The 24,407-nt window shown below is 44.5% G+C and overlaps 1 protein-coding gene and 1 pseudogene across 2 annotated transcripts in view; one reads left to right on the top strand and one right to left on the bottom strand.

The window, feature by feature from the left end:
- CRACR2A (calcium release activated channel regulator 2A) overlaps positions 1 to 23,631 on the bottom strand; it is a 115,082-nt gene extending 91,451 nt beyond the window's left edge. Inside the window, exon 1 of one of the 2 annotated variants that reach the window (XM_056569505.1) lies at positions 23,617 to 23,631. Coding sequence is in view for 1 of the 2 variants with exons in the window: in XM_056569506.1 (XP_056425481.1) it covers positions 23,458 to 23,460 (3 nt within the window). In the remaining variant the exon portion in view is untranslated. Of the gene's footprint in view, positions 1 to 23,457; positions 23,540 to 23,616 lie in introns of those variants that run through there. The other variant, XM_056569506.1, reaches the window with a different exon arrangement.
- LOC130267803 (U2 spliceosomal RNA) lies at positions 10,366 to 10,525 on the top strand (annotated as a pseudogene).
- Positions 23,632 to 24,407: the final 776 nt, after the last annotated feature.

Genomic DNA, 24,407 nt, shown 5'->3' with positions numbered 1-24,407 from the left:
AGTGTACAGATGGAACGAAGTGGGGGAAGTGAATGGGCGACGGTCTTTTATCGCACTTGCGCCCTTCGTCAGGCCCCCAGGGAGAGCGGACAGATGGAACGAAGTGGGGGAAGTGAATGGGCGAAGGTCCGTTATCGCGTTTGCGCGCTTCGTCAGGCCCCCAGGAAGAGCGGACAGATGGAACGAAGTGGGGGAAGTGAATGGGCGACGGTCCGTTATCGCGCTTGCGTGCTTCGTCAGGCCCCCAGGGAGAACAGACAGATGGAACAAAGTGGGGGAAGTGAATGGGCGACGATCCGTTATTGCGCTTGCACACTTCGTCAGGCCCCCAGGGGCCTGACGAAGCACGCAAGCACGATAACGGACCATCGCCCATTCACTTCCCCCACTTCGTTCCATCTGTCCTCTCTCCCTGCATTAATGCCAACGCTGTACATCTATATGCAATAAAGAGCAAATGACTTCCCTAAAGACCTGATGAGTGCATCATTTCTTTTTATCCTGTTTGGAACCCACCTATTACATAATATATATTTGTTACATTGATATATCCTCATGGAGCTCTTCGATCTATGCAAAATCCCTAACATGGCTCCTCACCTAGCACTAATGCCCCTTATAATACTGGTTTTGTCAGATGTTCCCCTCCTGGGAGTGACTGCTACCTTCTTCCCATATAGCCCCGCCCCTGCTCAACCCATTGTTCATTATAGAATATCAAACAGATGGCAGATACCACCTGTAATGTTCCTTATAATGCTCCTTCTAGGACCAAAAAATTGTGTGTGAATCTAGCCTTAATCCAAGGACTACCATACTGATGAGCAGCGCTGATCACCATGGTTTTGACAGCCGGTTTTGCCATGAGACCATTCAACTGTTCTCCTTCAGGGAAAATGTAGTTTTACATGGTGGCCATACAGTTATCTAATACAGTGAAATCTCCTTGAGTTGCATTCAAAGTGATCTTCTACGGAGGTGGTCTTCCAAAGAAACCACTGGTGGTCTCAACCCAGTAGGAACTCAGTAGTGATATAGGTTGTACATGATGCACAACCTTATGAACTACAGTATGTAACTATGATGCATGGTGGACCGAAAATCTATCACCAGCAATCTGGTCTGGATAAGGGGTTGGTCTTGCCAAAGATGTGGTCTTTTGGAATGGTTTCACTGTACATGTATATTTGGAGTGTGTTAGTGTTCCCAGATCTGATTTATCGATATATAATACCAACAAGAAAAGAAAAAGTGGCACCGATACCTTGTATATGCAGCTCCTCGAGATGGATAGTGTACTGCACGGCAAGTAACCAGATCTATCCAGGTGCGGCGGTGCTAGGACAACATATGTAGCAGTCAATAGTATCAATATAGAAGAAAAAAGAAGAAGCAAATACCTATGCATGAAAATGCCAGCAGTCGCCTCTGAGCGCCCCACACTACCTTGTGAACCGTTCCGGAGGAGCAGCCCGAGATGGGAGCCGAATAACCAGAATTTATGCGGTGAGTGCAGGACACCTATATTTTCTTCTACATTCATATAATTTATCGATGATGTCCACATGCATTAGTATGGTGTATGGACAGAGGATGTCCTGATGGGACACTGCACACCATGAACTAAGAATGAATAAACCATAACTGTACCTATAGTCAAGGGCCTTCAAGGGTTTGTCCATATTTCTCTTTTCTTGACCACTATAGTCTCACTATCCCAAGGACATTCATTCATTTGAAAATAATGCTAAATTTAGCTACATTTATTTATGTTAAGAATTATCGCCCAATATTAAAGAGGTACTCCGGTGGAATTTTTTTTTTTTTTTAAATCAACTGGTGACAGAAAGTTACACAGATTTGTAAATTACTTTTATTTATAAATCTTAATCCTTCCAGTACTTATCAGCTGCTGTATACTACAGAGGAAGTTCTATTTTTTTTTCTTTTCTGTCTGACCACAGTGCTATTTGCTGACACCTCTGTCCCTGTCAGGAATTGTCCAGAGCAGGATAGGTTTGCTATGAGGATTTACTCCTGCTCTGGACTATTCTTGACAGGGCAGAGAGCATTGTGGTCAGACTGGAAAGAACTACACAACTTCCTCTGGAGCATAGAGCAGCTGATAAGTACTAGAAGGATTCATATTTTTAAATAGAAGTAATTTACAAATCTGTATAACTTTCTGACACCAGTTGATCAAAAAAAAAATATATATACAGTTTTCCACCAGAGTATCCCTTTAACAGTATTGTATCATCCACTTATAGTGAGATGCGCAGTTACCATCTTCTTTCTGTAACAGAAGGTCATATAATCCGGGCCTCCAATCTTATCAGTCTTTTATTGTAGACGGTAAAAGGGAAAAAATGATCAAAATGAATGGAGGAGGGATGTGATTGATCGAAAGTGAATCTCAGCAATATCCTTGGAACGCAACGGAGATTCTTCAAGTAAAAATCAGGTCAAACTGAACATCTTGCTTAAGCGATATATGGAGTGACATTGAGCGGAGACGGTCACTTAGGAAAGCTCTTTGTGTCCATCAAGGAACGGTTCGGGGACTATATACTTTAAAAAAATGAATTCTTCTTCCAGCGTTGACGTCAGCTTGGTATATTGGTGTAAGAAACCACATTAGTGTTACAGATCACCCCTGGGGACGTCATCTTTCGGAACAATGGTGGTTTCAGTTTAAAAGGGTATTCCACTGTCCCAGGTGCAGGCCGCGGGGGTCCTGATGTCACGGCCACACACCCTCAATGCAAGTCTATGGGAGGGGGCTTGGCTGTCACGCCCCCTCCCATAGACTTGTATAGTGGAGGCGGGGGTGAAGTCACACGGGGCGGAGTCGTGACATCACGATACTCCGGCCCCGCGGTCGGCACCCGGCAGTTTGTGAGCTGAAAGCGCGGCGTGCAGCTCAAAGAGGTGGGTGCCGAATGCAAGAAAGCGGGGGTCTCCAGAGGCGGGACCCCCACGGTCAGACAGCTTATCCCCTATCCTTTGGATAGGGGATAAGATGTCTTAGGGCCAGAGTACCCCTTCAAAGATGTGCTGCTTTTTCTACCTATACATCTGGGGGAGGGGAGGCGTTGTTTGTTCTTTCACATTTGACACTGTGTGAACCCAGACCAAGCTCATTTCCCATTTGCATGCACCACATTACCATGTTACCAATTATGATCCCCTTCAATGACTCTCGAAAAATGTCAAGATGCTTTGAATAGATCTGCAATGTTTAACAACACAACGTCCTTATTGAGAATCTTGTTCCATTAAAAAATGCATTAGCCTTTTCTGATCTCTGTACAAAATACTGTGTTACCTGTTTGGATATCACATTATTGATTTTATAAAGGTTGGGTATTTTACGTGTATGGGAAAAACTGATCGCTAATGTGCACTAATGGCGCAGAGGGGAAAGCAGCAGGTAAGTATCACCCTTTAAGTATATGTCAACCTGTAAGCACCATATTGCAGTTTATATATCAATATCATTTATTTAAAAAACATTCTTGTGTGACAGCCGCCGGGACCCGCCGTGCATGAAAGATGTGCAGCTCCTTCATAGCCGCGCCATAAATGTATGGCACTGTGCGCGAATTTTCTCGCTGCAGCGCCATACATTTAGGACTCGTGTCCTTAAGGGGTTAAAAGGATACTCAGCTGGAAAACTCTTTTTTGTAAATCATCTGGTGCCAGAAAGTTAAACAGATTTGTAAATGACTTCTATTTAAATAGCTTAATCCATCCAGTACTTATCAGCTGCTGTATGCTCCACAGGAAGTTCTTTTCTTTTTGTAGTTCTTTTCTGTCTGACCACAGTGCTCTCTGCTGACACCTCTGTCCATGTCAGGAACTGTCCAGAGCAGGATAGGTTTGCTATGGGAGATAAACAGATTTGTAACTTACTTCTATTTAAAAAAAAAATCGTAATCCTTCCAGTACTTATCAGCTGCTGTACACTACAGAGGAAGTTGTGTAGTTCTTTCCAGTCTGACAACAGTGCTCTCTGATGCCAACTGTCCAGAGCAGGATAGGTTTGCTATGGGAATTTGCTCCTGCTCTGGACAGTTCGTGACATGGACAGAGGTGTCAGCAGAGGGCACTGTGGTCAGACTGGAAAGAACTACACAACTTCCTCTGGAGCATACAGCAGCTGATAAGTACTGGAAGGATTGGAATTTTTAAATAGAATGAATATACAAATCTGTTTAACTTTCTGGCACCAGTTGATTAAAAAAAAAATTTTTGCCAGTGGAGAACCCCTTTAAGTATATTAAAATATATATGAAATTAGCTCTGTCTTTCTATCCCTGGATAACCCCTTTAACAAAATCAATCCTAATAGAGTGCGGCCTGCTACATCTGTACTCTGCCGGATCACCTGTGATTCTGAGAACCCTTCAGAAGCCACTTACGCGGCAGGAACATAATCCGGCACAAAATATCTATTTTCTGGAATCTAACAGAAAAACCAGAAAGTGCTTATTCTTATTTTTCTGACTCGGTTATGGAGATTTGCCGGGAACATTTTTGCTGCATTGCAATTTGGCAATAAATAGAAATGGAAAATCCCCGATCTAAAGGCTGACAGGGAGATGGATGATGGGTCCATGGGATGAGCAAAGGGGAAAAAATAGAACATTTAACAGAACACAAATTGGTCAAAGTTTTTGGATATTCATCTGATTTACTGAATGGTCTGACTAATGGATAGTCAGGGAGGGGGAGGTGCTACTGCAAAGAGGATTTACGGTTGTATTTAGATTCATATACATCAAACATCGAACAATCGCTGTAATATGGCACCCATAAAACTCCATGGGACCATAAACCCATTCAGGACGCTCTCGTTCAGTTTTTGTTGTATGAAGCGCACATAGGAGCTGAGCGCACTTCATACCCGGTGGGCCCCGTTTGCTATCAGGCTGATGTTTGGCATTAACCCTTTAAAGGGGTACTCCGCCCCTAGATATCTTTTTCCCTATCCAAAGGATAGTGGATAAGATGTCTGATTGCGGGGGTCCCACTGCTGTGGACCCCCGCGATCTCGGCTGCGGCACCCCAGACATCCGGTGCACGGAGTGAACTTTGCTCCGTGCCGAATGACTGGCGATGCGGGGCGGAGGCTCGTGATGTCATGGTCATGCCCCGCTTGTGACGTCACGGCCACGCCCCCTCAATGCAAGTCTATGGGAGGGGACGTGGGACCCCCGAGATCCGACATCTTATCCCCTATCCATTGCAGTACCCTTTTAAAGTTCTTTATTGGTAAAAATTCATAGTTGCCATGGGATACAACAAAGGGTTCAAGTAGTGTGACGCGTTTAAGCCAGCAAGGCCTTAGTCATACACATGTGTATGACTAAGGCCTTGCTGGCTGAAACGCGTCACACTACTTGAGCCCTTTGTTGTCTCCCATGGCAACTATGAATTTTTACCAATAAAGAAGTTCCTCTGATCAAGAGTCTGGCTGGACACTTCTTTCCTTACCTGCAACAAAAAATTGTGCCATAAATGTACCGTTCTTATAAGTCATGATGGGTTTTACATTGCTAGAAAAACTCCACTCCACTGGAAAAGTACTCCACTGAAAAAAAAAAAAAATATATATATATATATATATATATATATATATATTTTTTTTTTATTATTTATTTTTTTTTTAAATCAACTGGTGCCAGAAAGTTAAACAGATTTGTAAATTACTTCTATTTAAAAATCTTAATCATTCCAGTACTTATCAGCTGCTGTATGCTTCACAGGATGTTCTTTTCCTTTTGAATTTAATTTCTGTCCAACCCCAGTGCTCTCTGCTGACACCTCTGTCCATTTTAGGAACTGTCCAGAGCAGGAGATGTTTGCTATGGAGATTTGCTCCTGCTCTGGACAGTTCCTAAAATGGACAGAGGTGTCAGCAGAGAGCACTGGGGTCAGAGTGGAAAGAACTACACAACTTCCTCCGGAGCATACAGCAACTGATAAATACTGGAAGGATTAAGATTTTTTTAATAGAAAAGTAATTTTAAAATTTTCTGGCAACAGTTGATTAAAATTTTTTTTTTCCAGTGGAGTACCCCTTTAAAGCCCAGCCAATCTGTATCAGGGTCCTACATGTGTGGGGTATAGGGGTGAGTTATTTCTCTTTGGTGGCTTATATACAGAAGCTGGTCGCAGCCCTTTATAAATACACTGTGCACACACACAAACACCATCTAGCAGATGTCATTTGCATTCGAGACCCATAACATTTCCCCGTGATACCAAATTGACACAATAAAAAAAACTCTGCGGTTTCAAGTTGTTTGTACTCTATAAAATAAGCAAATTCCCAGAGTTACAGTGAAGTCTACGCAATGTATCAACAATAATTGGTGTGGCCTCTAGTATAATAACCCAAAAACCCAGGGGGCAAATTATCTGCTATAGAACCCGGTGCATTGCCGTAGAATGAGATTTGCCATAGAATGAGATGGTCCGCCTCCATCACATCCTATTGGCTCTCTCTTGTCATGTGACATATTTAAACGTCACGCATCGATGCGCACAGTAGTGTCAGTTTGGCTATCACAGGGAGAGGATCTCCTCTCCCTGTGATAGCTGAAGCTGCACGGAGCTCTCATGGCCTCTGTGGCCCGACAGAAGTTCACACATGTACGCAGCTCATACGGCTGCCTCATATACATTTACTGTTGATCCACAGCGCTATCGGGATCCCGATGGCGCTGTCATCAGTGTGCGTCCCCGCGAGCGCCCCACGCCCGCAGCTCTACTCCCCGTCCACCGCAGCTCTACTCCCCGTCCTCCGCCCCCCGCAGCTCTACTCCCCGTCCCGTTAACGCTCAGGGAGCGGGGAACAGAAAGTAGAGCATCGGTCGCAGGTAAAGTTATTCGCGTAGTCCTGCGCATGCGCAGTACTACTTTACCTGCGCCCGATGCTCTACTTTCTGTTCCCCGCTCCCTGAGCGTAAACGGGACGGGGAGTAGAGCTGCGGGGGACGGGGAGTACAGCTGCGGGCGTGGGGCGCTCGCGGGGACGCACACTGATGACAGCGCCATCGGGAGTAGGAATCCCCATAGCGCTGTGGATCGCTCCCTGAGCGTTCACAGGGGACGGGGAGTAGAGCTGCGTAGGACAGGGAGAAGAGCTGCGGGGGACGGGGAGTACAGCTGCGGGGGACGGGGAGTAGAGATGCGGGGGACGGGGAGTAGAGATGCGGGGGACGGGGAGTACAGGGGCGGGGGACGGGGAGTAGAGCTGCGGGCGTGGGGCGCTCGCGGGGACGCACACTGATGACAGTGCCATCTGGATCCCGATAGCGCTGTGGATCAACAGTACATGTAATATTAGAGTAAATGTATATGAGGCAGCCGTATGAGCTGCGTACATGTGTGAACTTCTGTCAGGCCACAGAGGCCATGAGAGCTCCGTGCAGCTTCAGCTATCACAGGGAGAGGAGATCCTCTCCCTGTGATAGCCAAACTGACACTACTGTGCGCATCGATGGGTGACGTTTAAATATGTCACGTGACAAGAGTGAGCCAATAGGATGTGATGGAGGCGGAACATCTCATTCTATGGCAAATCTCATTCTATGGCAATGCACCGGCACCATCGGAGGGGAGTCACCAATACACTTGAAGGAGCAAATTGCCAAACCAAAAATACCGGATTCAAATACATGGATTTGGCCTTTCATCCAAATACATTGATATTGACCATATATACATTTGGATCCAGAGCGGAATTCACAATACTGATCGACAAATGGAAACATCCAACAAACAGGTCATCAGAAACACTCCAAGCTATTTACCTCACATCGTATAATGCAGGGGAGCAGCTTGCAGCACCCCCCTAATCCCCCTGTGTCATTTTATTTGTTGCAGCATCCACCACCCCCCCCCCAATCCCCCTGTGCCCCTTTATTTGTAGTAGCAGCACAAGGGGGATTGGGGGGGGGGGCAGCTTTTCAGTCTTGGACCCAGGCAGCACAATGTCTTGGGAGGGCCCTGAGGGAAGCAGTGTCACCTTTCCCTACATCCCATTGCAGTACAGTGTCTGCTGTAAAATAACACCAGAAATGCCGAAAGAGTTTAATTCTCAAGTTCAGCAGAATTGTTAATGCAGCTCTGGAGGACACAGTGGGTGAGAATAGTGAGTGTAGCTTCAACGTATAATACAGGATGTAATGTTTGTACACATCGACTCCACCAGCAGAATAGTGAGTACAGCTCTGGAGTATAATACAGGATATAACTCAGGATCAGTGCAGGATAAGTAATGTAATGTATGTACACAGTGACCGCACCAGCAGAATAGGGAGTACAGCTCTGGGGTATAATACAGGATATAACTCAGGATCAGTACAGGATAAGTAATGTATGTACACAGTGACCTCACCAGCAGAATAGTGAGTACAGCTCTGGTGTATAATACAGGATATAACTCAGGATCAGTGCAGGATAAGTAATGTAATGTATGTACACAGTGACCGCACCAGCAGAATAGTGAGTACAGCTCTGGGGTATAATACAGGATATAACTCAGGATCAGTACAGGATAAGTAATGTATGTACACAGTGACCTCACCAGCAGAATAGTGAGTACAGCTCTGGTGTATAATACAGGATATAACTCAGGATCAGTACAGGATAAGTAATGTAATGTATGTACACAGTGACCTCACCAGCAGAATAGTGAGTACAGCTCTGGAGTGTAATATAGGATATAACTCAGGATCAGTACAGGATAAGTAATGTAATATATGTACACAGTGACCCCACCAGCAGAATAGTCTGACTAATAGAGGGGGTTTCTAAGAGAGCGACTTCCTCTCTATGGTATCTATATGCTCCAATATGGCCTGTACGAGTGTAATGCATCCTACTCCAGTGTACACACAGACCTGTGACATTAGCTTGCTGTAAAAGAGAAAAACCTCTTTAAATAATTTTTTAGAATGTTACATATTTCATAGTTGTTGTTTTTTCACATTGAATCCTAAGAAAAACAAAAACCAACAACTCAAAGCCTTTGTGATCCAAGTAATAATTAACGATAAGGAACGGGTGTAGAGTTCAATAGCCTCCAGCTGCCCAGGACTCTTAAAGACCCCTATTCCGGGGACCTCATGTGTGGTATTCATTATGACTCTATGAACCGTGTTCATTTTCCCTGATTCCTGACTGTATACACACATTAAAAGCAGCGTGAGCTCCGGGTCAATGACGTCGTCTAAAAACACGTCTTATCTGCTGCTCCATTCTAGAAAAGCCGGTTGTAGCGGGATCTTAAGAACACCGAGAGATCTCAATCAGGAGGCTTATTCTTTGGCTATTATATCATTCTTGCCTTTAAAGGGGTACTCCACTGGTCAGCATTCGGAAGTAAATGTTCCGAACGCTGATTTTGCGCAGTGTGGGTAGGCCACGCCCCTTCTGATGTAATCACAAGGGGCGTGGCCGACCCCCACAGCGCAAAAACAGCGTTCGAGACATTTACTTCCGAACGCTGGCCAATGGTGTACCCCTTTAACATTTAGACATGAAGAATTCAGGGTTATACATTTGCCATATCCATGCTATAGGCCTAAACTTTCCTGCCCTTCATAATACCCACATGTCCTAGTTACTTAATCTAATCTTAAATGGGCACCATCAGAATGAAAAACTTTTTATATGTTTTACATCTTGGTAAAACATTAATCTTTTTAATATACTTCATAAAAAACGTATCTCCCTTTTTATAGAAATCATGGCTTATAAAAAAAAAAGACCACTAGGGGTCCCCATAACATCCAGAACATAATCCTGTCTGGCTACAGCATCATCTTTGTCCCAGCTGAAGCACAAGATGAGACAAAGTCCAGGAAGTGAGGGCAGGACTAGCACTTCTCTGTGCTCACTCCTGTCCTATCAGACTGTGGCATGAAAACAGAAAGGAGATGGTTACAGAGCAGCCTGCAGTGATTGGATGAAGAGACCCAGCACAGCAGACTCCGGGAGAAAGTGAATACATGTTGAGTGAGGGCAGGCTCGGCCTGCCTTGGACACGCCCCTTTCTGAGCAGTGAATGTCAGAATGAATGAGCAGCAAAACAGAGGGATTTGTGAGCCAAATACAGAAGCTAGACACATAAAAAATTTATGTAAATCATCTGCATTACCTAAAGAGTAATATATAGAAGCAGTATTTTTTTCTGTGAAAGGAAGTTGCCCTTCTTTATATTTAAAATTACCAATGGGTTAAGTAAACTTTATAGAGACATGTTAAAAATCCAGGTGCTGAGACCCCCATTATTTAAAGAAAGGGGCAAAAGTGATCGGCTAAGCATTATTTCTCTTTGGCTATTTCTCTATCGCTTCTCGGCCTTTTGGCTAAGATCAAGTGTAGTATCTGTTCTTATCAGTTTCATGCTGGTGGGGATGGGTGCTGCATGGTCGGGAGCAGGTGTACTGCGGCGTTCCGGGGCTGGTTCTGAGGAATCAGCTTGATGGCTGCCCCGATGTGACCTGCTTCCTCTGGGTCTCGCCATGAGGCTGAGAGGGTCTAGAGCCTAGGAGAGTAGTGACCCTGAGGTGCTGACTCACTGAGTTGAAGCACGGGCACATGATCTCTTCACCTTTGTGGCACTCACCTCTTGATTCCCGGCCTTCTGACTAGGATCAGAGACATTTTTATAGATCCGGCCGGATGTCCGGGCAGTATATCTGCACACATTCACTTATTTCTTTCTTTTTGTCACTGTGTCACTTTTTGCATGCTGTGTGTCCACAGGATTTGTCAGGATGCGGTAGCCCTTCTGGGTGTCCCTCCTGGCGGTCTAGGGGAGGTGTGTGTGGCCATCAGATTCCTCACCTCCCTGCAAAAACCCCAGTTGCCCCTGCATGGGCAGGGTACCGACCGTTTATGGCTCTGCGGGCAGATACCTTGGCTAACGTCAAGGGGGATGCCGGGAGCATTCGTGGTCCCTTAGTAGCTTAGGCGAAAAGGGACATCGAACCTGGAACCTCGCAGTTACCTTTTGGCCCGGAGGTGAAGGGTAGGTTTGTTGGGGGGCCTCTCTCCTATCGGAGAAGGGCTTGCGATAGACCGCATCCTTTGTGCACTTTTTTTTAGTGTAACACGTTTGCACTTTTTCTTGCACTTTCGGTGATTCGAGAGCACGTTCCTCGGCTCTTAGATAAAAAAATAAAAAATTAAATAATATTTCTGTTTGGCACCCATTCCTATAGTTTATGTTGCCTTGAAGAGCCATTGCCAAGCTAAACAGTGGTGACCAACCTGGAGATAATATGGAAGGGAGGCAAACAGCAAGGGCATAAACCAGACAAAAAGCAGGATTCTTGAATATTGGCGGAGTACCTCCTATAACACGATCACTATACCGACATTACAATAAAGGAGCTAAAGTCAACATTGTCTCTGTACTTACACTAAAAGGTGATAATGTTCAAGGAACAGAGATAAATGATCAGGGAGTGTTTCCTATCCGGATCGTGTACACTGGGTTATCGGATAAACAAGGAGAACAAATACGTGTTCGCAGGAATTGCTACAGTGTTTAAGTGTCGAAATGAGGATTTGGAAAAGTTTACAAAGACACTGACCCTCACTTTCTAACAGTGTAGGTTGTATTTGTTGTTGTTGTTTGAACAATCCAGGTGTTGTTTTTCCTTATTTATTTATTATTTTGTGCGGGGTTTATGGGCACAATTTCGGCACACGTTGAATTTTTGGGTGGGACCCAGGAAAAATGATCATTATAAATGATAGTTCACACATTATAACTAAGGAAACCTAGTACTAAGCAAAATCAATTTAAAAAAACAAACCCAAAACATTCCATAGGGCCAGGTTTCTTATGCAAATGTGTTTCCACCACTCCTTTTGAAGGGTTTTATTTAATCTTGGTTGGCTCTTGGTTGGATTATTTAATCTTGGCTGTTTTTTTTTTTTTTTTTTTTTTGGCGCATTATGCTGCTTGTGACATGTCTGAGCAAAAAAAAAAAAATAGCTTAGTGAATAAAGATCAATAAATTGCTTTACTCACTTACATAAAAAAAAAATAATAATAATAATTTATAATATAATTCTAGGAAAACAAAGAATTTCACTACTTTCACTGCTAGGGATGACCAAACGGTCTTAAAAGGGTACTCCACCCCTACAAATCTTATCCCCTGATCACCCCAGTCATCAGGTGCATGGAGCGAACTTCACTCCATGCCGGATGACTAGCGATGGGGCGCCTGAAGCTCATGACATCACGGCCACACACCCTCATGACGCCAAACCCCATCCCATAGACAGGCCTGTCGCTAAAGGACAGGCAAACCAAGCAATTGGCCCGGGGCCCCAAGCAGAGCCAGTGCTTGTTGTGCTTCCTATAAGGCTGCAGCCGCCTGGGCTCTATAGAGAGCCTCAGGCAGCTGCAGCACTCCTGGTAACTTCCCGAGTTCCTCCCCTTCCTGTAGCATGGCCGAGCTCCTCTTCCTCCTGGTTGTCAGTCCGGCCGGGTACCGCGTGGTACAGGAAGAGGAGCAGGGCCGGACTGGCCACCGGGCCCTCCTCCTGCCCCTATCCCGGTTCGGCAGCTCGCCCTGTCGGGCCAGCAGTGCGAGAGCCTGGAGCGGGAGGCAGAGAGTAAAGCCACTCGGCTCCTACTTTTTGTGCCCGGCTCACCTGTAGTTGCCTCACTCAGGACGTCCCCGCCCCCTGTTAAGTACCGTACAGCTACGCGCGTCGACTTCATATTGACGTTCACTCATGTCATGCTCCCAGAATTCAATGGCAGGCGTTACTACGTCCTGACACTAGGTATTCTGAGCGCATGAGCGAACATCATTACCACACGTAGCTGTGCAAGCCCTTATCTGGGGAAGGTTCTGTCCTGAATTTCCGGCAACTGCAGAGGTACCAGCCGGGGGGTGTAATCTAGGGGTGCTACCTATCTACTGGGGGGAGGTGGTTAATCTACGGATACTACCTGCCTACTGGGGGGAGTGGGTTAATCTGGGGGTACTACCTGCCTACTGGAGGGGAGGGGGTTAATCTGGGGGTACGACCTGTCTATGGGGGGGTCTAATCTGGGGATACTACCTGTCTACTGGGGGGGGTCTAATCTGGGGGTACTACCTGCCTACTGGGGGGGTTAATCTGGGGGTACTACCTGCCTACTGGGGGGAGGGGGTTAATCTGGGGGTACTACCTGCCTTCTGGGGGGGGGGTTAATCTGGGGGTACTACCTGCCTACTAAGGGAGAGGGGGTTAAACTGGGGGTACCACCTGCCTACTGGGGGTGAGGGGGTTAATCTGGGGGGGGGGGATTTAGTTATTGTGCACGTTTTTAATGTATATTGGATTGTATGGTACAGTGATGTTTTTTGCAAATGTTCAATTGTTGAAAATGTTCAAATTTCATGCACATTAAATGCAACAGCAGAATTTGCACTGTAAACCTCCTTTTTTATTCATATGAAGTGTGGGTAAACTTAAACTTTATGGCTATGCTGTGGTTCATGTAGGCTTCGCATGCGTAAGGTGGGGACGGGCTCCATGTCTATTTTGCTTGGGGCCCACAAATTCCTTCAAACGGCCCTGCCCATAGACTTGCATCGAGCGGCATGGCTGTGATGTCACCTGCACTGCAGGTGCACTGCACTGCACTGCAGTTCAAAACAAACGCCGGGTGCTGCCGTGAGATCGCAGGGGTCCCAGCGGCGGGACCCCCGCAATCAGGCATCTTATCCCCTATCCTTTGGATAGGGGATAAGATGTCTAGGGGTGGAGTACCCCTTTAACAAAGACTATGTCCAACTCTAGCTAAAGTTTTGAGTAAAGAATTTACCTTCTAAAACTTTACTTCTCCTTCCCCATTTACGTCCCCACCTATTTCCATCATGATGGTTGGGGGTTGTTGATTAGAGATTAAAGGGGTACTCCGGTGCTTAGACATCTTATCCCCTATGCAAAGTATAGGGGATAAGATGCCTGACCGCGGGAGTCCTGCCGCTGGGGACCCCCGTGATCTTGCACGCGGCACCCCGTTTGTAATCAGTCCCCGGAGCGTGTTCGCTCCGGGTCTGATTACGGGCGACCACAGGGCGGGCGGCGTGTGATGTCACGCCTCCGCCCTGTGTGATATCACGCTCCGCCCCTCAATGCAAGCCTATGGGAGGGGGCGTGATAGCTGTCACGCCCCCACCCGTAGGCATGCATTGAGGGACGTCACACCGTGGGTCCCCAGCAGCGGGACTCCCGCGGTCAGGCATCTTATCATTCAGATGGGTTAAAACTTGTGGCCAGCCCCATTGACATAGCCTAGAGTGATAATGATGTTGTTCCCGAACAAGGTCTTCTTATAGCAAGTCATTTCCGTTATGTCCATATAACATCTAATTCCAATGGCCTGTACAGATCTTTTGTCGAGTTTTTAGGCCGATTCCACCAGGACAACAATGACTGACATAAGTGTTACTGTTTCTAGATCAGAGAATTCTGGGAATTACAATGGGTATAGGGTTGGGCCAAGCAGGAGCCATTTATAACAGATTATCCACCAAGCCAGACCAACCAGTATCCAGTCAGCGCATGTAATGGTCACAGTGGGGATAGACATTTATAAAAACATTTATAGGCCAAGACCAAGCTGTAGCCAAGCAGCCACTTAGAGCATTAGATCATTCCTAGACTATGTCGGGTCAGAATATTAGATGCTGTAGAACAGGACACTACTGTTGTATCAGCACATTAAATAGTGATCCTATAAGTCACCCAGTCTGACAGACCTGTCATGGTGAAAAGCACAGGGATTATAATATTGTCAGTGATGTCATCGATGATGTCACATTGGGTGTGGTGATCGGAAAGCCTATAGCATTTCCTACTGTATAACATAACAAAACACTGTATAATGTAACGTACATACAAGTGTCCGAATGGTTTTCCTTGGGCCTACCAGAGGAGATGATTTTTAAAGGGGTACTTCGCTGCTCAGCGTTTGGAACAAAATGTTCCGAATGCTTAGAGCCGGCGCCGGGGGATCTTGACATCATAGCCCTGCCCCTCATGATGACACGCCCCCCCCCCCCCCTCAATGCAAGTATATGGGCGGGGGCATGACGGTTGTCATGCCCCCTCCCATAGACGTGCATTGAGGGGGCGGGGGCATGATGTCATGAAGGGGCGGAGCTATGATGTCACAAGCTCCCGGTACCGGCTCTAAGCATTCGGAACATTTTGTTCCCAAAGCTGAGCAGCGGAGTACCCCTTTAAGGCCACATTTACAGTTCAGTTACAGGACCTTGTAGTATGAATTTTTATGTAATACATGTCTGTTGTAGAGTACATGGATCAGGGCCTGACGATTGTGAGGGCGTTTGTGGGGGCTTAGAGGAGTACTCTGGTGGAAAACATCATTTTTTTTTTTTTTTTAAATCAACTGGTGCCAGAAAGTTAAACAGATTTGCAAATGACTTCTATTAAAAAAAATATATTTATCCTTCCAGTACTTTTTAGCAGTTGTATGCTACAGAAAAAGTTATTTTCTTTTTTAATTTCTTTTTGTTTTGTCCACAGTGCTCTCTGCTGACACCTGATGCCTGTATCAGGAACTGTCCAGAGCAGGAGAAAATCCCCATAGCAAATCTATGCTGCTCTGGACAGTTCCTGACACCGACAGAGGTGTCAGCAGAGAGCACTGTGGAAAAGACAAAAAATAAATTCAAAAAGAAAATAATTTCCTCTGTAGCATACAGCTGCTAATAAGTACTGGAAGGATAAATACTTTATTTAATAGAAGTAATTTACAAATCTGTTTAACTTTCTGGCACCGGTTCATACCAAAAAAAAATAAAAAAAGTTTTCCACCGGAGTACCCCTTTAACAGGGTAACCCTGCACTCCTTAGGCTGGCACAGTCACATAGGGCCTACATAGTAGTGACGAAGGGTGACAATTTCCCTAGGGCATACCCTTTTAAAGGGGTATTCCAGGAAAAAAAACTTTTTTTAATATGTCAACTGGCTCCAGAAAGTTAAACAGATTTGTAAATGACTTCTATTAAAAAAATCTTAATCCTTTCAATAATTATCAGCTGCTGAAGTTGAGTTGTCCTTTTCTGTCTGGCAACAGTGCTCTCTGCTGACATCTCTGCTTGTCTCGGGAACTGCACAGAGTAGAAGAGGTTTGCTATGGGGATGGCGGTTCCCGAGAAACGTGTCATCAGAGAGAACTTAGTCAGAAAAGAACAACTCGACTTCAGAAGCTCATAAGTACTGAAAGGATTAAGATTTTTTTTATAGAAGTAATGTACAAATCTGTTTAACTTTCTGGAGCCAGTTGATATATAAAAAAAAGATTTTTCCTGGATAACCCCTTTAAGTGTCCGGTTGGATGGTGTGTGGGGAACTAGTGGTGGTGGAGAAGGGCCAGACATGGATGTAGTGAAAGTTTAGCATAGGCACTGGCCATAGCAGCAGTAATAGTCACCTTGTATACTACAACTAGGGTCAGCTACAACATACATAGGGGCCCTCTCCTTGTGTAAAGGTTCTGTTCGTCCAAGTCAGAAGAAACTTCAGATCATGTCCTAGGAGAAACTCTCCCAGTACTGTGAAAGGCAGAGCAAGGGACAATGGTTTTAACCAATAAGGTAAGGCTTTAACACCATTGTAATACATATAATGGGTAGTGACGAGCGGCAGGGGCCATATTCCAACTTGCGATATTTCGCGAATATATGGATGAATATTCGTCCTGTGTTCGTGAAATTTGCATATTCGCTATGTTCGTTCTCTTTTTTTTTCCATGCGAAAATTCATAATGAAATTCACACAGTGCGCATGCGCAATTATATATTTTACCTAAAAGAAGGGAGGGATCACTGTCCACTGGATGTGCCGATATTCACATAAATATTCACATAAATTCGCATATATATATATAAAATATTCGCCATTACGAATATACATCAATAGTAGTTTTGTAACAGCTGGAGACACACTGGTCTAGATTCTCAGCACTGCAATGACATTACTCGTCTATAAGGCACGTTATGCAAAAATGTATAATATATAAGATATGTATCATGGCGACTACCACGTACACTAAGCAATATTTGCATCCGGTTAGAGTTTACGCCTGAAGGTCATTGAAATGTAATGCAAAATGTAAATCAGGGCATAACATGCATAATGACATGAGCCGAAACGTATGTTATTACCTGTCTCGTATTACTACAGGTTTTACTTATTTTTGCAATGTAGCTGTAGTTTCTCGCACTAAGAAAGCAATGGAGCGAGGCTTTGGACTGGCCCACTAATCTCTACGGGACATATCCCTTTTACAGAAACCTCATTCATAGGTCCAGAATTTGGGGCTGTTCTACATAAATTGGGATTATTGGGAACGTCTATTGACCTATGGGGTATATCTTGTATTGCCCCCTAAGTAATAATATGTCTAAAAATGTACACACTTGTGTTGAGCACAAATATTCGTAATGCAAATGTTATCATGAATATCGTCACTTCGCGATTTTGCGAATATTTAGAATATAGTGCTACCTATTTTTTGAAAATTTTATGCAAATTTTTCAGGGAAATTTTCGCATGGAAAAAAAAGGGAACGAACATAGCGAATATGCAAATTTAGTGAACATAGGAGGAATAATTGTCAATATATTCGCGAAATATCGCCAATTCGAATATGGCCCCTGCCACTCAATACTAGTACACATGGCTTGACCATTCCAAACAATGAAAAAAGCCAGAGGATGGGGTCAACCTAAATTTGCTCATAGACCTTTAATAGATATCCCTTTAGACCACCCCCTACATGTGCACACAGGCTCAAGGAAGAATTGGGAGGCCCCCATACACCAAACATTTTTGTCACAGCAAGTTCTGCAGGTATGCCTCAGTTCTCTATAATGTATAAGAGCGGCTTAAAAGGGTACTTCACTGGCTAGCGTTCGGAAGTAAATGTTCCAAACGCTGTTTTCGCGCAGCGTGGGTCGCCCACGCCCCTTCAATGCAAGTCTATGGGAGGGGACGTGACGGCCATCATGTCCTCTCCCATAGACTTGCATTGAGGGGGCGTGGCCGTGATGTCACGAGGGGCGTGACCGACCCCCGCTGCGCGAAAACAGCGTTCAGAACATTTACTTCCGAACGCTGGCCAGTGGAGTATCCCTGTAGGCAAGGTCAGGTCGGCCAACCAAGTACTTGTGGATCACTCGATGGGCCCAGGTTTATTTACAGCAATGTGCACAGGTCTAACTTAACTCCTATTAGGGCAGATTTAGGACCAATCACTTATTCCTGGGGACACTTCAACTCATAATTTAGGAAACAGTTAAAATTGGATATGGAAATATTTTCTACCAGTGATGGTGGGCCTTCAGAACGTCTCTGGTAGACCCCATAAGGCCTAGTCCAACATGGAGCAAGGTGTCTATCTGTTTGAGATAGGTAGAGCGGCGGGTCGCGCATGTGCAAGACCATTCCATTTATTGTCCAAGGGGGGGAGTGCCCGAGATAGTTGTTGTGAGCTTTCAGCAGATTGGGTGCCTGCAGGGGCGGGGGGGTTATTCTGGCATTAAATCCCCACATTAGAAACTTAACCCCTATCCTGTGAAGGTCCCAGCTCTGGTAGTCCCAACATGTTCAGCTCTGTTCACACTTTTTAACAAAAACTACAACATATTGTTGGATCCATATCACCGGCAAATGATGAACTCCATTGACGTACATGGGGGTCCATTGAGTATTATCCTAATTTTTGTCATTCCGACAGGAAGAAGAGCATTTCAAGCAGTGCTATACTCTCTCGTAGGGCCTCTGCCAACAGTGTGAACACACCCTTAAGACCTTTGGGAAGATTTGTGACTCCCCACCCTAGTAATTGTATTCATCACCTCTGGCTGTGTATTATACTATGTGTTTCCAGATGGTTTACATGAGTTTTTTTCCAGTTTTGTGAGGCGGCAGCGGGTGACAGACGACACCACATAACTGATCTTTTGTTAAAACTCTCTAAGCAGCCTTGAATTTTTCAATCTTGTCAGCCCCCTGGGCCCTGTAGGAACAAGATATTCAAGGTTTTTTCTTTCCCTTGTCACTTCTGATGTTGTTCAAAACATCTTAGAACGTGAGAGGAAAAAGTATTTTAAGTCGTGTTTATTTATTTGCATAAAACATTTGTAATCTATACGGTACGTAGACCGTGCACAAGTATGGCCTCATATGGCACTTTTCTCACAGCTCGAATTCCATACTCCCTCATAACAGAAGACTGTGACCTTTATGTTAGAGAAATGTTATATTTTTACTAGCAGATTAATTCAGCTATAACGTAAGACAGAAAAAAATATTGGTCCCCATTGGGCCTTATTTGCCCCTTACAGAAGGGCCTTTTACATGGGCCCAATGTAGAAGACACAGTGCTTAGCTGATAAACAAGCAATTGCTCATTCATTGGCTGATCGATGAAATCATGAGGGTCAAATCTGATCATTTGTTTTCTGCAAACTGGGCCACCATTAGGGGTACAGGCAGTACCACAGGAAGTGGCCTGAGCCCCAGGGGGTCCTAGCCCTGTGGCCAATGTTGCTCGATTTGTGGCAGGATTTGGGACCAGTGTGTGACCAGAACATCCTTGTGTCCCAAAAGATCTTTAGAGTGGGTCAGTTTGTGGAAATATTAACAAAATTTTGGGCCGATTTTTAGGGCGGTCTCAAAGCCCCACTGACAAATCTCCCCATATAAACAGGAGCTGTCCTACCAACAATAATGGATGTGAATGGTCGTGGAAATTATTCAGGTAGTCATCCACTGTCAATAATTGGGCTATAATGGGTCTTTTGCACATAATCAATTGGCACTATATTGGGCAGTCAAACAGGACATGATCCTCATCCAGGAAAGGGACTAGTCCCTTCAGGAGGACAAGGAGGGGGGGGGGGAAATGAGTTTGGGGCCTGTTCTTGCTGCATGTGCTCCTGCAAGACCAGAGCCCATACACTGCCAAAAGGAAGCTCCAGAGATAACATGCTGTGGTGTACCTTGTGTAGTAAGTCCCCAAAGTCAGAGTTCCTATGTACCGGTAGCATCCTCCTGGTGGGATAACCTCTAGTGACCTCTTCCTTCTTTAATTTTATTGTGTTTGATGTATATAAATTGTATATATTTTATTATATGTATAGTACTTCCAGGACTCACGTGACTAATAAGTCTAATGTTAAGTTAAACTTAAGGACCTTCCAGGCCACATGATGGGGTCAAATGATGATACCATAATGCTTTGTGAGTGGACTGACAGCTGGTGGGAACCAATAAGCTCTAAGCCTGCCCCTCTCCGTGCAAACCTACAAGACAAAATTAGGCCTGAAGCCTACCAATTCAACAGCTTACTAAACGTGGGTCTACCAAATCTAAATCCCGAGAATCCTGCGTGACTGCTGGACCTAAATAATTCCCTAAATCCAGCGTAACAGCGTAATTCCAGACTCAGAGCTTATATACTACAAGGTCCCAACCAACTGTGAGGAACTTACAGACTACTCTGCTGTATAGACTGTTTGCCATTATCAACCTGCATAAAAGCTGCAGTAAAGTTATCTACAGTTTACTAAACCTCCGGTTGTGGACAATCCTTTATTCCTCCCTATCGTTCCTGGGACGGGTGGTGGTAGGATATATATCTATAGAGGAAGAACCCGCACCCTGGCGTCACGACAGTTAAGGGTTAATCCAACACCCTTTCATCACTGCACAGCTACACCCCCTACACCCCCAAACTATCAAAATGCCATCAGTAAAAGCCCAGGTTCCAGTACAACGGTGCTGGTCAAGATAGCAGCAACAAGAGCAGCGCGAGTGTGGGCAATAGCAGTCAGAGGAGTGCCATTGTGAGCCGTCAGAGCAGTGCCAGTGAAAGCTGCCATGGCCAGAGCAGTGCCAGCAATGAAGACCAGTACTCAGGACATGAATGCAGTCAGAGAAGAGCTAGGCCAACAAGGACATCTACATTAAGACGCAAATGAACTTTGAATGAGTCCTTTGGCTACGATGTGTAACGCCAATAAAGTAAAGTACTCTCCTTACTACCCTGTGGAGGTAATGTAATGCAACATTTATTTACAGTGGTCACAAGAAGGTTTCCCTAATATCAACAACTCATAGACAGCGGTAAGAGAAGTTGGACCCGACACCAAGTTGGACACCGCTGCCTAGTTTTTTATAATGGTTAGGGGGGTCCTACCGAATGAAGAAAAACATCAACCTGGTGAGGGAAACAACCTACCTACTGGGAAGACCTGTCTATTTACAGAAGGGCCTATATACCTAATAAGGTGCCCACCTACCTACCCAGGGGGACCTTCCTACCTGTTGGAGGAAACTACAAAGCTACTGAACAAGACTTACCTTCCTACTGGGGGAGCCTACATACATACAACCCCCCTTCCCCCACTCCCAATTCACTTACCCACTCACTCTTACTGTGCGCAGCACCAATATGACATTATTGACATTTTGGGCAGTATGGGTGTGGAAAAAGGTGAGGGGGGGGGGGGTGTTAGAAAAGTGTGAAGCCTAAGATCTTTTTCTTGTAGGTTCTGCAGATATGAGGATGTCTTCATAGCTGTCTTGACTGGATGGAGAAGAAAAAGAAAGAGAACGACTGCAAGAAGACAGCCTATACTCCCTGGATGTAGCTCTACTGTAATCTCTACACTGCGACTGTGTAATAGGGGTATGTACCAGTATATAGGCTCTGTATGTGGGGAATATTGGCCTGTGTATAGTGGGTTTTAAATTTAGAAAACCTTGCGAATGCCCCTGAATGGATAGATAGATATGAGATACATAGATGGATATGAGATAGATAGATATGAGATAGATAGATATGAGATAGATAGATAGGAGATAGATAGATAATGAGATAGATAGATATGAGATAGATAGATATGAGATAGATAGATATGAGATAGATATGAGATAGATAGATAGATGGATAGATAGTTAAAGTATAACGGCAGCACACCAAAGTAGTGAATCAATAAAGTGTTATTTTATTCCAGGGATATAGAGACAACGTTTCAGCGGTCTCTCACCGCCATTTTAGATGGATAGATAGACATGAGATAGATAGATGATTGATAGATAGATAGATATGAGATAGATAGATAGATAGATAGATAGATAGACATGAGATAGATAGATGATTGATAGATAGATAGATGATAGATATGAGATAGATAGATAGATAGATAGATAGATAGATAGATAGATGATAGATATGAGATAGATAGATAGATATGAGATAGATAGATATCCAAAAAAATGAAGGCTGCAGCAGCACACAATACGGTGAATAAAGTAGTTTTGTGGCCTTTTTCAAGGGTGGCTGAAACGTAGCCTGCAATAAAACTACTTCATTCACCATATTGTGTGCTGCTGCAGCCTTCATTTTTTGGATACCTATGAGCTTCTGACCTGAGCTAGTTTGCCACTTGCACCAACCATATTGAGCTACTGATGTGCTGCTCTACCTGCATTTTCGTGTAGATAGATATGAGATAGATAGATATGAGATAGATAGATAGATAGATAGATAGATATGAGATAGATAGATATGAGATAGATAGATAGATAGATAGATAGATAGATAGATAGATATGAGATAGATAGATAGATATGAGATAGATAGATAGATAGATAGATAGATAGATATGAGATTGATAGATATGAGATAGATAGATAGATAGATAGATATGAGATAGATAGATATGAGATAGATAGATAGATAGATAGATATGAGATAGATAGATATGAGATAGATAGATATGAGATAGATAGATATGAGATAGATAGATAGATAGATAGATAGATAGATAGATATGAGATAGATAGATATGAGATAGATAGATATGAGATTGATAGATAGATATGAGATAGATAGATAGATATGAGATAGATAGATAGATAGATAGATATGAGATTGATAGATATGAGATCTATCTATCTATATTTCTTCCTGACTCCAATATGGCATCAGAATAAATCCCTGGATCAATGTCCTATCCGCATAAATCTAGTGTCCATAACCTTTACTATTATATTTTTCCAGTATAACATCCATCCCCCCCCCCCCCCTTAAACTTGTTTATAGAGTCAGACATCACCACATCATGCGGCAGAGAGTCCCATATTCTCACTGCTCTTACAGTAAAGAATCCCTGTCTGTGATGGTGCTGAAACCTTCTTTCCTCTAGACGTACAGGATGCCCCCTTGTCCTGGGTACCGGCCTAGGTATAAAAAGATCACAAGAATCATAGATTCCTATATTTGTACATTGTGATCAGATCACCCGTAAGACGTCTTTTCTCCAAACTAAATAACCCCAAGCTTGATAACCTCTCTTGGTCCTGTAATCCTCCAATACCATTTATTATCTTTGTCGCCCTCCTCTGCACCCTCTCCAGTTCAGCCATGTCCTTCTTATATACAGGGGCCCAAAATTGGACACAATACTCCATGTGTGGTCTGACTAGTGATTTATACAGAGGTAAAACTAAAGGGGAGATTACTATTAGATCAAAACCTGTCCAGAGGAAAAGTTGCCCGGTTGCCCATAGCAACCAATCAGATCGCTTCTTTCATTTTTAACAAGGCTTCTGCAAAATGAAAGTAGTGATCTGATTGGTTGCTATGGGCAACTGGGAAACTTTTCCTCTGGGCGGTTTTTGATAAATCTCCCCCTATGTTCCTGTCCCGAGCCTCTATGCCTCTCTTCATACATCCCATGACTTTGTTAGCTTTGGCAGTGGGTACAGCAGCTTTCTTATTAAATCATTTAGATAAATAACGGGAAATGACGGCCACAATTTCATAAACACTTCAGCCTGAGAACTTGAAGCCGCCTCTGTACCGACAAGACATGACTGGTGGTCAATATTGACCTAAGATCTCCCTTAATTTAGAAAACCGAAAAGTAAATGTCACCCCGCCCGTCTTATATCACCTACTAAAGGCTTTACAACTATTTCTTGTCTTATCCTCATGGAACACATTAAAGGGGTACTCCCCCCTAGACATCTTATCCCCTATCCAAAGGATAGGGGATAAGATGTAAGATCGCCAGGGTCCCGCTGCTAGGGACCCCCGGGATCTCCGCTGCGGCACCCCGCTATCATTACTGCACAGAGCACACTCGCTCTGTGCGTAATGACAGGGGCCGAAGCATCGTTACGTCACGGCTCCGCCTCTCGTGACATCACGGCCCGCCCCCTCAATACAAGGGTATGGGAGGGGGCGTGGCGGCCATCACGACCCCTCCTATAGACTTGCATTAAGGGGGCGGGCTGTGACGTCATGAAAGGCGGAGCCGTGACG

The sequence above is a fragment of the Hyla sarda genome, chromosome 4, assembly GCF_029499605.1.
Source record: "Hyla sarda isolate aHylSar1 chromosome 4, aHylSar1.hap1, whole genome shotgun sequence".
NCBI classification, from domain to species: domain Eukaryota; kingdom Metazoa; phylum Chordata; class Amphibia; order Anura; family Hylidae; genus Hyla; species Hyla sarda.
Note: the sequence above shows the minus strand (reverse complement) of the source record. Positions and strands in the feature narration are given on the sequence as shown.